A 16,116-nucleotide genomic window follows, 5' to 3' on the forward strand; every position below is an offset into this window, starting at 1 on the left:
AAGCATATCCGGCGCCGTGGTTCAAAGATCCCTCCGGTGCCCCCCAGAGTTGTCCATCCCCCCAAGGGGGGGACCCCAAAAGGAAAGGTTCCTCAGAGTTGCTGACCTTTTTTTTTAGGGAGCTGACCATGCTTACACATTATCTCTAACAAGCTTTTGGAACATAATAAAAGGCAGAAGAAAATCTAATGAAGTCCTCAATTCCAAAGCAAGGCTCATTCAAGACTCAGCAGATCTACTAATTCATCCTCATGATTCAAATCACCACATATCCAAAAGTTAAAGCAATCACCAGTTTGTTGTTATTTAAATTAATTGATAAAAGACACCGAGAATTAATTTCCCGGCCAATTTGTGTACAAAGTACAAAGTGTACGTTTTCAAATATTGTGAGGGGTGGGGGTGAGTGTAAAGCATTGACATCCTGAACCTAAAAAGGACCCAGAACTTGGGTCACAAAGGCTGCAGCTGCACTTACCTGAGAGTAAGCCCTGCTGAATCTAATGCAACACACATGTCTCACAACAATTGAAACTGATCTGTAGAAAGCAAAACTTGAAAAAAAGAGGTAATGCACCTATTTTTGTAAATTAAGAAATGGCATTGCCATTCCAATGGCGTGCGTGCACTGCATCTTGTGACCAATCCTATGGGGTGGGGCATCCTTGCAACCCTTCCAATATTCTGCATCTTGCAACCAATCTTGCAACCAATCCTATGGGGTGGGGCATCCTTGCAACCCTTCCAATATTCTGCATCTTGCAACCAATCCTATGGGATGGGGCATCTTTGCAACCCTTCCAATATTCTGCATCTTGCAACCAATCCTATGGGGTGGGGCATCCTTGCAACCCTTCCAATATTCTGCATCTTGCAACCAATCCTATGGGATGGGGCATCTTTGCAACCCTTCCAATACTTTATTTCCGTAAGATGTGTCCTCCACCCCCGGTGGTTGGTAAACACGCATAGGATTAGCCACAGGGCCATAAACTGGATTCCCACCCACCCACCTCCTGGGGGGTGTGTGTCAGCGAGTGAGAAAACCCGCCGCCTCCACCTGCGCTCCCCACTCCTCGTCTCTATCAGGCAGGCTCCTCCGGGGAGTGGAAGGGGTTAAAAGGGGGCGTGGCGACGGGCGGGTCCGCCCCGGGCTCCCAGCCCCGCCCCCGCACGCGGCGTGACGTCGCGGCGCGCGCCGGGACCCGGAAGCATCTCTCGGCGATGGCGGCGGAGGGCGCGGGGCAGCAGTGGGTGCTGGTGGAGATGGTCCAGGCCTTCTATGAGGTGAGCGGGCCGGGAGGCGGTGGGTGGCCGGGTGGGTCGCCGCAGGGCTCCGCGGAACGGAGCGAGGAGAGGCTGGAGGCTTCCCGAGGGGTCGGGGAAGGAGCAGGGGCCGCCGGGGGTCTCTTCCTCGCCCGCCCCCACGGCCGAAGAGGGAGGCTGAGGCCTGGGTGAGGAGGGTGGCTGCCCGGGGGAGGGGCCCGTGGGCGGGGGGGGGGGAAGGGGTCGCCACGGCTGGCCATCAGGAAGACGCATAGGAGCTAACAACAAGGGCAGAGTTCCCTTCGCAGCCCCCCTCCCAAGAAAATAAAAATAAAAACTTGAGGGGGCCGGGCCCCCAAAGTTGAGGGGAATTCCCATTCAAATGGTTTATGTCTGTCCAACATTATTATTATTATTATTATTATTATTTATTGAGGGAGCTGGGCCCCCAAAGTTGAGGGGAATTCCCATTCAAATGGTGTGTGTCTGTGCAACATGAGTATTATTATTATTATTATTATTGGAGTTGGGCCCCCAAAGTTGAGGGGAATTCCCATTCAAATGGTGTGTGTCTGTCCAACATTATTATTACTATTATTATTATTATTATTTTATATATTGAGGGAGCTGGGCCTCCAAAGTTGAGGGGAATTCCCATTCAAATGGTGTGTGTCTGTGCAACATTATTATTATTATTATTGAGGGAGCTGGGCCCTCAAAGTTGAGGGGAATTCCCATTCAAACGGTGTGCGTGTGCCACATTATTCTTATTCTTATTACTGTTTCCTGCTGTGGGGCAAACTGGATTTAGATGGCTTTGGGTTCCCACCCCATAGCTCCCATCAAGATATCAGAAGGTATCATTAAATATTGCAATTATAAGGGTTATTTAGTGGAAGACAGAAGTGCCTGGCGTGCTCTGGTCCATGGGGTCACGAAGAGTCGGACACGACTAAACAACTAAACAACAACAACCATTGAATTCTGAGCAAATGTATAGGTTCTGTTTGTAAGTTTCACTTATAAATGTGGGGTAAATGTGCATAATCTTGGTTATCGTTCCGTGGGTGTCTGTCTAGAACGCTCTGCTGAATTAATTCCCAGTTCTCCAACATGGACTTATTTTTTGCTTTAGGCAAACACACACCTTCTTATTCAGGTGTCTTAAAGTATTTTACATACATTTAAGTATTCTTAATTTTTATTTCCTGGCTTACTTTTTTATTATTTGTATTTTTTAACCTAATAAGCCACTTTGAAATCAGTTTTGATGAAGGACATTATGTTTTAAATGAATAGGCTTCTGTTTGTTTATAGCGTGGGTTGGTGACAGAGCTCGTACCCCATCTCCCAAGCCTTCTGGCTTTCAGTCAGAACAGACAGTGCTGCATTGGGTAGTCTTAATACCTAGTACAAAATCCCATTGCCATTGGTTGGCTTACCCATAATACAGTGGAGGCTCAGGTTGCGAACGTGATCCGTGTGGGAGGCATGTTTGCAACCTGCAGCGCCGCGTCTGCGCACGCACGGATCTCGATTTAGTGCTTATGCGCATGCGCCAAAACCCGGAAGTAACCAGTTCTGGTACTTCCGGGTTTTGGCGTGTCCGTAACCTGAAAACGCGTAACCCGAAGCGTCTGTAACCCGAGGTATGACTGTACCATGTTTCTAGCGCTGTCTGTATTCAGAGACTACATCTTTTAATTTGGATTGGCAGAGCAGTTTGGTTGGCCTGGCATAGTTATACTTCTGTAGGTGAGTGGTAAGTTCAGAAATCTAACCACATGATTTATAGTTCTAAGTAATGCTGGGGGTGGAAACGGCATGGATGCGGCACTTTGAGGGAGCAGATTAACCTTTTGGCCTATACTTCTAAGGGAGTGATGTGTACCTATTCTGTTCAAACCCATTGACCTGATGCTTGTTGAAGCAATCTTCCCAGAGAAGAGACTGTTGAACTCTTTGAAGATCCTGTGTGTCTACAACATGTCCACATAACACCGCTGTAATGGGAGAGTAGAGATCTTAAGTAAGGAAGATACTCTGTGTATGGAGACATAGCTAAGTGTATAGAACACTTGTTCTGAGCTATACCAGTTGCATAAAGTTGCCTATTAGGAAATGTAAGAACTTGTTTGGCAGCCAGCAGTTCCATAACATCAACGAGTGGAGAAAGAATGGACCACTGTCTCCAACAGCAACCATCTTGGGAGAAGGTATTCTCTTTTGCTAGTGCCCTGAATTTCCATGTTCAGTGCAGTGGAGGGGACTTCCGAACCTTTGCAGGCTTGTTTACAAGGCTGTGTTATTGGATCCAAGAGAATAAATCCAGCCTTTGTCCATTTTCTCTTTTGAAACCTTCCGATTGGTCAGTGCTGGGCTTCCTAAACATTTCAGTCAGGTTACAAGTTTGCCTAAAACAGCAGTGGTGAATTTAAGTTGTACAATTTAAAGAGATGGCAAACTTAGAGAAATGATTAATGTGCAGCTGGTATTTTTGTTTACTTTCCAGGCTCCAACTTACCATCTTATTTTGGAAGGTATTCTAATCCTATGGATAATCAGACTTCTTTTCTCCAAGACGTACAAGCTTCAGGAGCGATCGGACCTCACACCTAAGGTTTGATGTTCCAAAATAGCCTCAATATGCTCTGACAAAAAACTAAAAGTCAATATGATTAATTGCTGTAATGCTGGAAATAAGCACTTCAGTCTAATCATCCTTTTTTAAAAACAACATGTTTTTATTAAAGATTTTCTTGGGTTACAAAAGTACATACATCACCTCTATTTTCAGATCATAAAGTCCCTTTTACATATCAGTTATATTCGACGTGAAACTTTAATGTATACAATATAAGATTGGGGGAGAAGAGAGGTAGGAAGAGAGAAGGGGGGGGAGAAGAGGGGGCTGAGTCTAATCATAGTTGTATATACAAGTGTGATTGTTTTTCCTAAAGTCTCACCAAAAAATCAACAACCCTGCTCGATTATGGACTGTGTTAAGTTAAATCGTATTACTAATAACTTGGCTCTAGAGAAGTATGATTGCATAAGCAGGGAGGTTGTGGCTGACACAGACTGTGTGGGGTGCTGTTTAGGACACCCACAGCCCATGTTTTTCTCTGGCTCCAAGCCTGTTTAATAAGTTGTAGTATTTAGGAGTGCTGTTTTAAAGAGTGATGTTGGTTTCTGTGTAGCAAAAAAAAAAAAGTTCCTATGACAATAACTCTTTGAAAGTGGTGCTATGTGCTTAGCTTGGCAAGTTCTATTGATCAGCTGATTGGCAGCACTTCTGTACCCAGGGCTTTGGAAGATCTAAAAGTTCATTGATTGGTGGCACTTGTGAAGCCCAGTGCACATTACTTCCCGAAACCTAACAATCAACTGATCAGCTTTAGGAGTAAGCAGGTTGATTTCAAGCCATTATGTCATTGTGATGCAAGGTGGCAGTCATGGCTGAGCCACGTTGGGTTGCAGAACGGAAGGGGATATAATGACAAGGCTGGCTGGATCCAGTTCCCCACCTGATTCCAAAGTTATTCTGAAAGGTGATTGCCCAGTTTAATAACCCTGTGTGTCGTACAGCAGTTTTCCACAGGAGAACAGATATGATGGCAATATGGCTGAAAAATGCTCTACTTCTTCTCTACTGATCCAGACGACTAGTTTCTTCACAGCTGTCACTCATAACGAAGTGGAGATGTAACTTGCTTTTTATTTTAAAATATGCTTAGTTCGCCTTTCCAAGGGTCAAAGCAGCTAGCAACACCAAAAAGTATCAGCCTTCCGAAGCAGATCATAACCTCTACAGAAAGCAATAGTTTCACTATATCCAGCTCCCTTCAGCGGATTATTAGTTGGTAAAGCAAATATATTTGGAGCAGAGCCTGACTTGTGGACAGGGTCTCATAGGGAATGAGGCAGTCTTGGAGGGCCAGTCTATGATGGCTTTTAAAGAGTGGCTAACCTCTAGATCGGGACGCGGGTGGCGCTGTGGGTTAAAGCATAGAGCCTAGGACTTCCCGATCAGAAGGTCAGCGGTTCAAATCCCCACAACGTTGCTCGGTCCCTGCTCCTGCCAACCTAGCAGTTCGAAAGCACGAAGTGCAAGTAGATAAATAGGTACCGCTCCAGCGAGAAGGTAAATGGCGTTTCCGTGTGCTGCTCTGGTTCGCCAGAAGCAGCTTAGTCATGGGGGCCACATGACCCGGAAGCTGTACGCTGGTTACCTTGGCCAATAAAGCGAGATGAGCGCTGCAACCCCAGAGTCAGCCACGACTGGACCTAATGGTCAGGGGTCCCTTTACCTTTAATCTCTAGATCAGGAACATCCAACTCTAGAGACTGTGATCTACTCCCAGTAAAATAACAGTGGGAGTGATCTACCCACTGTCATTTTTTTGAGCTTTTTTGGGAAGGAGAGACTACCAGGGTTGTTGAGAATGTTTTAATTCGATATTACTTAAGTCCGCAGCAATAGCTACTTACAACACTCAAACGTCAGTGCATGACATGATAGCTTTCACAGCTACAGCAGCAATTGGACACAGCACCAGGGGACCGCACATAGGACATGACAGAGGAATACAGCGAGGGGGCAAGCAGGGGAATATTCCATTCCCCTTTGTTTCATATTTGGTGATCGAATACGATCCCGCAATTGATCACAATAGCCTGGAGATCTACCTGTCGTTTGCTGTCGCCCGGTTGTACATGTCTGCTCTAGATGTTTTTGGACTCCAACTCAAAACAGCCCCCGTTAGCGTGGCAAAGGATGATGGGAGTTGTAGTTCAGCAACATCTAGAAGGCCCCATCCCTCGAAGTAGATGCTACTATGGTTGGGTCCATGCAGCTCTTTAGGAATAGTTAGTCTTCTTACACACATTGTTCTGCGATTTGTTTTTCGTTTGACGGGGAGATTTGCGAGGCAGTATGCTTTTTCTCTCTTTAACTGCATAAAGATCCTTTGCCAAAGGTCCATCTAGTCTTTCATCTGTTTCCAACAGTAGCCAGCCAGGTATCTCTGGAAAGCTCGCAAGCATGATATGAAGTTGACTTCAGTACAGAATGTTCAGGGGTAGCCTGCCTCTAATGTTAAGCATCCATTGTGAAATAATTGTTCACGATGCAGGGTTTTTTTTTTTAAAAAAAACCATCTAATTTAGTGGTTATTACAATTTGTGGTATTAAATAGGTTGGAAAAAGGGCATTTATGACTGCTTTGTGGTTAGTGAGATCTAGGGTAAATGCTATATTTATCTATCTTACTCATTTGAAAGCAGGAGTTAGCATTGAAATAGAAGGAACTAAAAGTACCTCAGAGACCTAATGATGTTTCTTAGCCCCTGGGAAGCTTCCATCTCTGCTTTTCCTTTAGCGTAATGAATAGTAATGACTACTTGCTCACAAGTGAGATGGGGCATTCTAAGTATAACTTGTGTTCTCGTTATAGCAACAACAAAATGAATCATTTCCACTTTCATAACTAGTTGTGTTTATTAAATCACATCCTGAGCTTCTACCAAACCCTGGTTGTGTGCTCTTCTTTAATTGTTTATGCAATATATATCCAAATAGATCTGGAACGGATTATGTTTGACAACCAAGGTTTGACATTGCTTGGTTATAAGAAAACTTCCAAGCAGTTTGCAAAAATATAAACTAAAACATTACAATTCTCAATAAACAGTTTAAAATAGGTATTTAAAAACATTCAAAAGGTTATTAAAATCAGCAGTAGATAAAAATACAAAACACACGTAAGTTCTACATGCCAGGAGAGGCTTGCCTAAACAAAAATGTTTTCAGCAGGTGTTGGAAAAAGTATAACAAAGACACCCCCACTAAAATACGGATTTCTTACAAGTGTGGAGCAAATATTAAGTGGCCCACAGCCCAAAGCAGTCAATTGGACATATATGGAGTAAAGTGGTCCTGTAAGTAAACTGATTCCAAGCTGTTAAGGGCTTAATATACTAAAAGTAACACTTTGAACTTGGCTCAGTAGCGTATGGGCAACCAGTACAGAAATCTGAGTGGGCAAGATCTCCCTCTTGTCAGGGATGCGGGTGGCACTATGGTCTAAACCAATGTTTCCCAAGCTTGGGTCTCCAGCTGTTTTTGGACTACAACTCCCATCATCCCTAGCTTTCAAAACCAGTGGTCAGGGACGATGGGATTGTAGTCTGAAAACAGATGGAGACCAAAGGTTGGGAAACACTGATCTAAACCACTTGGTCTCTTGGGCTTGCCGATCGTAAGGCTGGTTGTTTGAATCCGTGTGACGAGGTGAGCTCCTGTTGCTCTGTCCCAGCTCCTGCCAACCTAGCAGTTCAAAAACAGTGTGGGTGAGGAACCTGTGGCCAAATGTTGATGGTGGCGCTGTGGTCTAAACCACTGAGCCTCTTGGGCTTGCTGATTGGAAGGTCAGCGGTTTGAATCCCTGTGACGGGGTGAGCTCCCGTTGCTCTGTCCCAGTTTCTGCCAACCTAGCAGTTCGAAAGCACGCCAGTGCAAGTAGATCAATAGGTACTGCTGCAGCGGGAAGGTGAGCGCCGTTTCTGTGTGCTCTGGCATTCGTCACGGTGTCCCGTTGTGCTGGAAGTGGTTTAGTCCTGCTTGCCACATGACCCAGAAAGCTGTCTGCGGAGAAACGCCAGCTCCCTCGGCCTGAAAAGCGAGATGAGCGCCGCACCCCATAGTTGATTTTGACTGGACATAACCGTCCAGGGGTCCTTTTACCTGTCAGCAGCCTGCCGCAGTATTCTGCCTCACCTGCATCTTCCTGCTGCAAAGGAAGCCTCGCATAGAGTGCATTGCAGTGATCCATTCTTGATATCACCAAAGCCTGAAGTGAAGCTGTCCCACTTCAGGCATGATTTTAGCTGTCACACCAGTCACAGCTGATAAAAGGAATTCTAGCCACTGAAACATCTTGGGCCACCTGTGTCAGAGTTGGGTCCAGAAGCACCCCTAAACAGCCTGCCTGCTCCTTCAGGGGGAGTACAGACCCACCCAGGCCAGGCACTTGACCAATTTCTCAGACACAAGAACCACTCACCCATAGTGTGTTGCCAGGATTCAAGTTCTGCTTACTTTCCCTCATCCATCCCACCACTGTATCCAGGCAGTACGTTGCCCTGAGGCCTTTTATACCCTGCCCATCTGTCTGGGTTTCCCCAGCCACTCTGGGCAGCTTCCAACAGAATATTAAAATACAATAGTATATTAAACATTAAAAGCTTCTCTGAACAGGGCTGCCTTCAGATGTCTTATAAAAGTCTGGTAGTCGTTTTTCTCTTTCACATCTGGTGGGAGGGTGTTCCACAGGGCAGGTGCCACTACCAAGAAGGCCCTCTGCCTGGTTCCCTGTAACTTGGCTTCTCGCAGTGAGTGAACTTGCAGAAGGCCCTCGGCACTGGACCTCAGTGTCTAGGCAGAATGATGGGTGTGAAGACGCTCCTTCAGGTATACTGGACAATGAAGAAATAAAGATGATAATAAAACCAATATTTAGGTGGGTGGACTTGCTTGGTGCATCTGTACAGAGAAGTCTATTAATTTCATAATGATCCTTTTAATGTCTATATTGCTCTTGGAAAAACATGTTGTCAGCATAATCAAATGTTTTCCCAGCACAAACAAATATGTGGCAATAGTTACAGTGCCAATTGGCATGCATAGAACATGAAATACATATGTGGATTAGAAAATGGGAAGCATATTAGTATGAATGAATTACATTTTTGTATCCATTTAACTTACCAGATATGCATGTAAAATCCATCTGCTTAGATCAAAAATCTCTTCCTGATTTTCTCAATAAAATTATTAACAACCAATATTTTGGCTTCTTTCTGTTTTAGGAAAAGGAAGAGTTGATTGAAGAATGGCAACCAGAACCACTTGTTCCTCCTGTATCCAAAGACCATCCAGCTCTCAACTACAATGTTGTTTCAGGGTAATCGTAGAATAAATCAATTCCATGTTTGACTAAACAGCCCAATCCCTTGCATGCTTACTTGAAAGCCAGTCCTCCTGACTTCAAAGGTGCTTGCTTCATAGTTAGTATGCTTAATATTGCAGCTTTGATTACTTTCAGGGGAAATTGTGATTTGTTCTCTTGCAAACTTTGAGAACCAGGTTACAGAATGGATTGAACTTTTAGCTCGCAACAAAATTTTGTTTTTTAAAAAAAAAACCTCATGAAGATGCTTGGTGTCTGCTTCACGTAGTTGGCATTCGGCTGCTTAATTGATATTAGAGACTTGCCTGGTGACTTTTCAGAAATGTTATTGTGAAAGCTTGTCATCAAATCTAAACTTTGTAAGCTGGGGAGATTTCAGTGGTTAAGAAATGGTTGCTGGCTTCTATGCGCCTCCGAGAGTGAAGGCAAACCACTGTGTTAGCAGTACCAAAGTGATCTCTCTGGGATGCAAGCCTGGGCAGTGTGTATGGGGGCCCTGGGCTGCCCAGACGACAAGACCCCCCCCTCTCGGCCTCGCTGATGTGGTCCAAAGGAAAGGAAAGCAATACGTTTGGCACAAGCTTGGCTGTAGGAGTTGCCGGAAGGAGGCGGACAAGGTGCCATCCAACCATCTTAGGGACTCCACTCTGGATTTGTGTCGGGTTTACTCCTTCGCCTTTTCTTCTCCCAAAGATATCCTGCAAAGCAGCAGAGGTTTAGGATCAGAGTTTTCCTTCCAGAAACCGCCTCCTTGACCATTGAACCCACTGTTTATTGGCCTCGTCCACTCAGTTTGCTGGAGCCTGTTTTCACATGCAGGGGAAGTTCCTAACTCACTAAGGGTTTGAGACCCATTGGCTACTCTCACCTGGTTTAGCCGGCCACTCGAAGCCATTCCCAGGGTGTTGCTGCTGCCACATTCTGACAGCTTTGAGGAGCCACAGGTGAGAGCTGAGTGCAGGTTGGGCACCAAATGTGGACAAACTACCCCAGAAGGAGCCTAACATGTCTCTCACCACCCCTCCCCTAACACCCCGTAAAGGTAAAGGGACCCCTGACCATTAGGTCTAGTCGTGGTCGACTCTGGGGTTGCGGCGCTCATCTCGCTTTATTGGCCGAGGGAGCCGGCGTACAGCTTCCGGGTCATGTGGCCAGCATGACTAAACCGCTTCTGGCGAACCAGAGCAGCGCGTGGAAAGGCCGTTTACCTTCCCGCCGGAGTGGTACCTATTTATCTACTTGCACTTTGACGTGCTTTCAAACTGCTAGGTTGGCAGGAAGAGGGACTGAGCGACGGGAGCTCACCCTGTTGCGGGGATTCGAACTGCCGACCTTCTGATTGGCAAGTCCTAGGCTCTGTGGTTTAACCCACAGCGCCACCCGCCTCCCATACACCCCGGTTAAGAAGCAAAACCTATAATATTCTGAATGTTAATGTTGACCCCAAAGTAAGTTATCCTAAAACTAGTAGTTAGACATAAGGATTTGTTTTCTAACTTGCATGTCCTGCAATAGTAGTTCAATAATAAAAACACACACAAGTAAATAGATATTTGATCATTGAGGAAAGGTAAGAAACCTCTTTATTTTAGCTCTGTTGAAAGCAAAGTGATCTTTAACTAGAGCAGTTTTAATTTCTGATTGTCATAAGGTAGTTCTATGTTTCCCAAGATCCTGCTTAAATTTTCCTCCCCACTGCATGTTCCAGAGTTTCAGATATGGGTTCTTGAAAGTAGTTAGTGTCCGAAAATGCCAAATTCTGTGTGAGAGGAGCGCCGCAACCCCATAGTAGCCTTTGACTGGACTTAACCATCCAGGAGTCCTTTACCTTACCTTCAAAGCCATGGTTTCATCAACAGGAATGCAGCTGTTTGAAATGTGATAGAAATACTAAAAAAGGAATCCCTGCACCAGAAAGACTGAACAGCTTCCACCATTGCAATATGTATTTTCAAATTAGTTGTGTTTACAGTGTTGTGCAGAATTTTTAAAAGCACTGTTCTCTTACCAAGTGCCTGAAACAAAGTTAGGATTATTAGTAAGCTAAGAAAAGTTTGATTTTCTTTTCTTTTCAGGCCTCCAATTCATAACATTGTTGTGAATGGCAAGGAATGCATAAACTTTGCGTCATTTAATTTTCTTGGGCTTTTGGATAATGAAAGGGTCAAGGTAAGTGCCTGCACTGTTGCTCATCTGTAGGTATTGGCTCAAGTGTAACAATTATGCCTTAATAATCTACGGTTTAATAAGCAGGGAGGGAGCAACATGTTGCTGTGCTATACTTTGCATACCAGATTCATTTAGTGCTGTTAACTTTAAGCCATAGTTTAAAATTCTCCAAAGGGGCAACTGCAGTTTAATCTTGAACTCAGTACCACAGTTTTATAATACTGCTGTTCATATTGTGCATGAAAAGTCTACATGAGAATCCTAGGCAAAATCTCCCTTTTAGCTGCTGAACCCCTGGCAACATACCTGCTAGGATTTAGAGATCTAAATAAATATATTTCTTCCAGTAGTACCTTAGAGACCAACTAAGTTTGTTATTGGTATGAGCTTTCGTGTGCATGCACACTTCTTCAGATACACGAAAGCTCATACCAATAACAAACTTAGTTGGTCTCTAAGGTGCTACTGGAAGGAATTTTTTTATTTTGTTTTGACTACGGCAGACCAAGACGGCTACCTACCTGTAAATAAATACAGTATGCTTTCAAACCCTTGTCTAGCATCTTGTTTGTAGGGCAACTGTGTTGCATTCATCTGTACTCGCTGGGACACAAAAGTGCCAATACTAATACTGTTGAATGTCCCAAGGAATAGCTATTGAATGTCCCAAGGAATAGCTATTGAATGTCCCAAGGGATAGCTCAGTAGCAGGGGTCGGCAACCTAAGGCCCATGGGCCACAAGTGGTCCATGGAGGTCGTTTAACCAACCCATGGACCCCCGCCGCCTGCCCGGCTGGCTTCTGTGCACCTCGCTAAACAGTACACGGAGCAGAGCGGGGACCGCCTTCCACGATGCTGGCCAGCTTCCCATTGGCTGCAGGAAGCTCCTGCAACCAATAGGAAGCTGTGCACGCCTCCTCTGTGCAGGAAGGAGCGCCGGAAATAGCATGTGCACTTACGTACTCCGGCCCACCGTGGCGTCTGCGGGACCGTGAACCGGCCCAAGCCACAAAAACTTTGTCGACCCCTGCTCAGTAACATGAGATTCTTAATTTCAGGGTCATGGGTTTGTGCCCCTTGTTGAGCCAAAGATTCCTGCATTGCAGGGAGTTGGACTAGATGCTTCTCATCAGTGTTAGGAACTGGGATACAAAAGCTAGGAGCTACGTTGCTCCTGGGGCTGGAATTGTAGGTGCAAAAACAGAATGTCTGGATGCCACTATTTTTTATTTATATAGGGATTTCTTTTTTAAAGACACTAAAAGTTTTCTGTTTTAAAAAACCAGATTTTGGCACACATTTAATCCAGGCAGGTTTAATAACATGAGAGAAATAATAGCTTAGGAGGGATTTTTTAATGCAGCTATGTAAGTGTCATAGCTACCTGGCAAGAGCAACAGAGGGGAATCCCATAATGAGGACACTGTCCTTTCCAACAGTAAGCAGCCTACCCACCAATTTCCCTACAGGAATATTTGTGGAAGAGAACCTGCTAGGGGAGATGCAAGTGATTCCTTGCAAACAGTAAGGTGAGGGGAGATGACACAACAGGAAGCACAAAAGCACTGATGCTTCCTGGTGCCTTTGCAGGTCCTCTTTGAAGGCAGTCTGATACCCCTAGCCACGTTATAAAGGGACATTACATTATCACACAAGCATTGCTGTCTATGTTAAAGTGCCCAATACAGCAAGCAAAAGCATTTTGTAAGAAGTAGGCGCAGATAGAGCCTTTGAGAAAACATTCTGGAGAGGGGTTCAAGTCAGGTCAATTAAGAAAGGTGGGTGTTTTAAACTTTATCTTTTTATTTCAAATAAACAAAAATAATCCAGTAAAAACAAAAATGTAACCTAGTTTTTTTAAATCAAGTGTCCTGACTTAGCATTCTAAGATCAGCAGTTAATAATTTTTTATACAAATTGGTATAAAACACTTGATTCTCCCAGCAGCATTGCGGGGGTGGGGGGTGGAGAGAGACAGTCTTTTGCTGCCTGCAGACAGTGGGCTGCAACCAGGCCGGGGTGGAGATACCTCGGCGCAATAGAGGCTCCCGGATACCTCCATCCAATCGCAAAAGGTGAGTTGCCAGTGGCAAAATGCGACTGGAACAATAGGCGTATCCAACGCCAGTCCTCGTGGTCAATTTTGTGATTCTATGAATACTGTAGAAATCATTTCTTTTCTAACTGTACTTAACAACTCTTCTCCTGTTATGCTTATTCAAAGAATGCAGCCCAGAATTCTCTGACAAAATACGGTGTTGGCACCTGTGGCCCAAGGGGATTTTATGGAACCTTTGGTATGTATAACCTGTTTTTTCCAGTAGAGCATTAAAGGTAGCTAATTGAATGTTGACATCACATAAAGGAATTGGGAGATGTGAACCAATGCTGACGTATTCCTCATTCCGATGAATTGGCATGTAAGCTTGTTTTTTTGCATAGTGTCATATACATGCACACACATGGAGTAATAACAAGAACACATGCTCCCTTTCCTGAGAAGCACACAATCTAGAGTTTGACATGGGGATGCGGCAGAAAGAAAGCTGAAACTGAGCATAAACAGAAAGGAGTTTCCATTCACTTCAGTTGAACATACTACAACTCAATCCTCCTTCTTCTTTTCTTTGGCGAGTAAGATTATCTTCCATAAACACAGTTTTAACAGTGAGTCCCTAAGTGACTGTGGAGGCCAATTCTGGATCCACACGTCCTTCCACAGTAGGGACATAGGTTTCCAGGCCGGAGTTGATCACAGTGGGGGTTTGCCATGCGTGGCTTCCTCTTAGCATGTTTCTCCCTTTTGTACTGAGTCCAAGCGTCTTCAAAGCCCATGACACCTTTGGTCAAGGCTGTTCTCCAGTTGTAGCGCTCACAGGCCAGTGTTTCCCAGTTGTCAGTGCATATACTACATTTTTTAAAGATTTGCCTTGAGTCAGTCTTTAAATCTCTTTTGCTGACCACCAGCATTATGCTTTCCATTTGTAAGTCCGGCATAGAGTAGTTGCTTTGGAAGACGAGATATATAGATATTTATATAGATACACACAAACACAATACACATGTCTGCTCACGGAGTTTGAGGGGCTTTACTAGGTACAGAAAGGGGAACTAGGTACAGAATTGCATCAGTAGCAAATGAGAGCTAAGAGGTTCTGCCAAAGACATCAGAGAAAAAGTGAGTTCACAGGAGGGATTTGAAGGGAAAGAGTAACTGCTGCAAAGTCCACATTTCTGTCAACCTTTTTTTTTTTTTTTTTTTGGCTGCCGCTGCTTAGAAGATATTTCCAAGACCGGAATTATCCATATGAGTTTGAGCAGGGCCCCCTAAAAAGTCAGAAGCAGCTCTTAGTCTGCATCCAGAAGTACGCCCATGGTTGCATGCTCAGTCTTTTCAGGGAGAGTACTTTGCTGGGCAGTTTTGTACTTTATGAGTGAAAAGAGATCACTTTTGCATCTTGTGAAAGTGAAGCCACAATACTTAACAAAGTATTATAATTAGGATAAACCAGAGCCCAGTTGGATTGTAATGACTGAAAGAAGCGAGAGGAATTCTCACTCAGAGAATTCTCTAGAGCCATTCATTGGCCTACAGATACAGAAACACAACTTTTTAACCATGCCAATACAACATGATCCAGACAAAAGCAAGTGAGTTAGTTGGGCATAAATGTACTTATAATGGATGAGCCACATGTTCTCCCCGAAAGATTGACACCCAGGACCCTAGAGCTACTTCCGCATTGGTCTGAGGGGCTGCTCAGATTTCCACTGGCAATCCTAGTCTTTGAATATTCTCTAATGCCAGTAGCAAGAAACAGGAACTGTGAAGCTTTTCGTTAAAGAATTCAGCTATTGCCTTGACATAATTTTAAAAAAGAATTCCTATGACTTGCCTCTGGCCAGTCTCAGACTGCCTCTGGCCACATCAACTGGACCTGAAAGCAGATCCATCTGGGCAGGACAGTTGCAACAGCATCCTAACTTCCATCTTTTCCCTGTGCTTCCCTTTCCAGATCATTTCCTGATTTTTTTCCCACAGCAGCAGCCTTCACACAATCTCTGCTTGCAATAGAAGTTGCAGCTTTTTCCAGGGTCATGAAACCGTTACAGCCGATTATTTACAGAAGCTTCGTTAGATTCTCCAGTGTGTATCGGTTACAGAATCTGTCTTGTTTGAGCAGAATACATTGCTGGATGATGCCTTCAGCTTGTTTCAAGAATGCTTCTTGGGATACACCCGCATACATTCACAGCTTCTTTTCGCTGTTATTAAAATGTCATACAGGGATAATTGGCAGAGCTGAAGCAAAGACTAAATACTGAGCTTTCCAAAGAGTCCACGAGGGGGCAGTCTGATTTCTGGCCGAAACATCTTGGCCGCTTGCGAACACAGTAATGTAGATATTGCCAACATACTATATCTGTGTGGTAATCAAGAGGTTTGGATTCAAACCTCAAGCGGAGGGTTTTTGTAATACAAATCCTTCTGTGAAGCTCCTAGTCTGCATTTAATCACAGTGTGAGGGTGTTTCACATTCCTCTCCTGTCTGCAGAGCGCTATAGAGACAGCAATGCAGTGAGCCTAAACGTTTTCCTTTATCTCCCATATAGTCTGACTTTCTGGTGGGAGTTGCTTAACTTGCTGGTGTTTTTACCTAGAGGATTGGGAATGGCTTCCAGGAAGTCACTTGGGACTGTTCAGGTTTC

General features: G+C 44.5%; 1 protein-coding gene across 1 annotated transcript in view; it reads left to right on the plus strand.

Moving 5' to 3' along the window:
* Positions 1–1,187: 1,187 nt before the first annotated feature.
* SPTLC1 (serine palmitoyltransferase long chain base subunit 1) overlaps positions 1,188–16,116 on the plus strand; it is a 42,919-nt gene continuing 27,990 nt past the window's right edge. The window contains exons 1-5 of the mRNA XM_080972846.1: positions 1,188–1,287; positions 3,779–3,886; positions 9,136–9,230; positions 11,312–11,405; positions 13,631–13,703. Coding sequence (XP_080828972.1) covers positions 1,225–1,287; positions 3,779–3,886; positions 9,136–9,230; positions 11,312–11,405; positions 13,631–13,703 — 433 coding nt within the window. The 5' untranslated portion in view covers positions 1,188–1,224. The remainder of the gene's footprint in view (positions 1,288–3,778; positions 3,887–9,135; positions 9,231–11,311; positions 11,406–13,630; positions 13,704–16,116) is intronic.

This window comes from Podarcis pityusensis, assembly GCF_964106645.2.
Source record: "Podarcis pityusensis genome assembly, chromosome: 11".
Taxonomy (NCBI): domain Eukaryota; kingdom Metazoa; phylum Chordata; class Lepidosauria; order Squamata; family Lacertidae; genus Podarcis; species Podarcis pityusensis.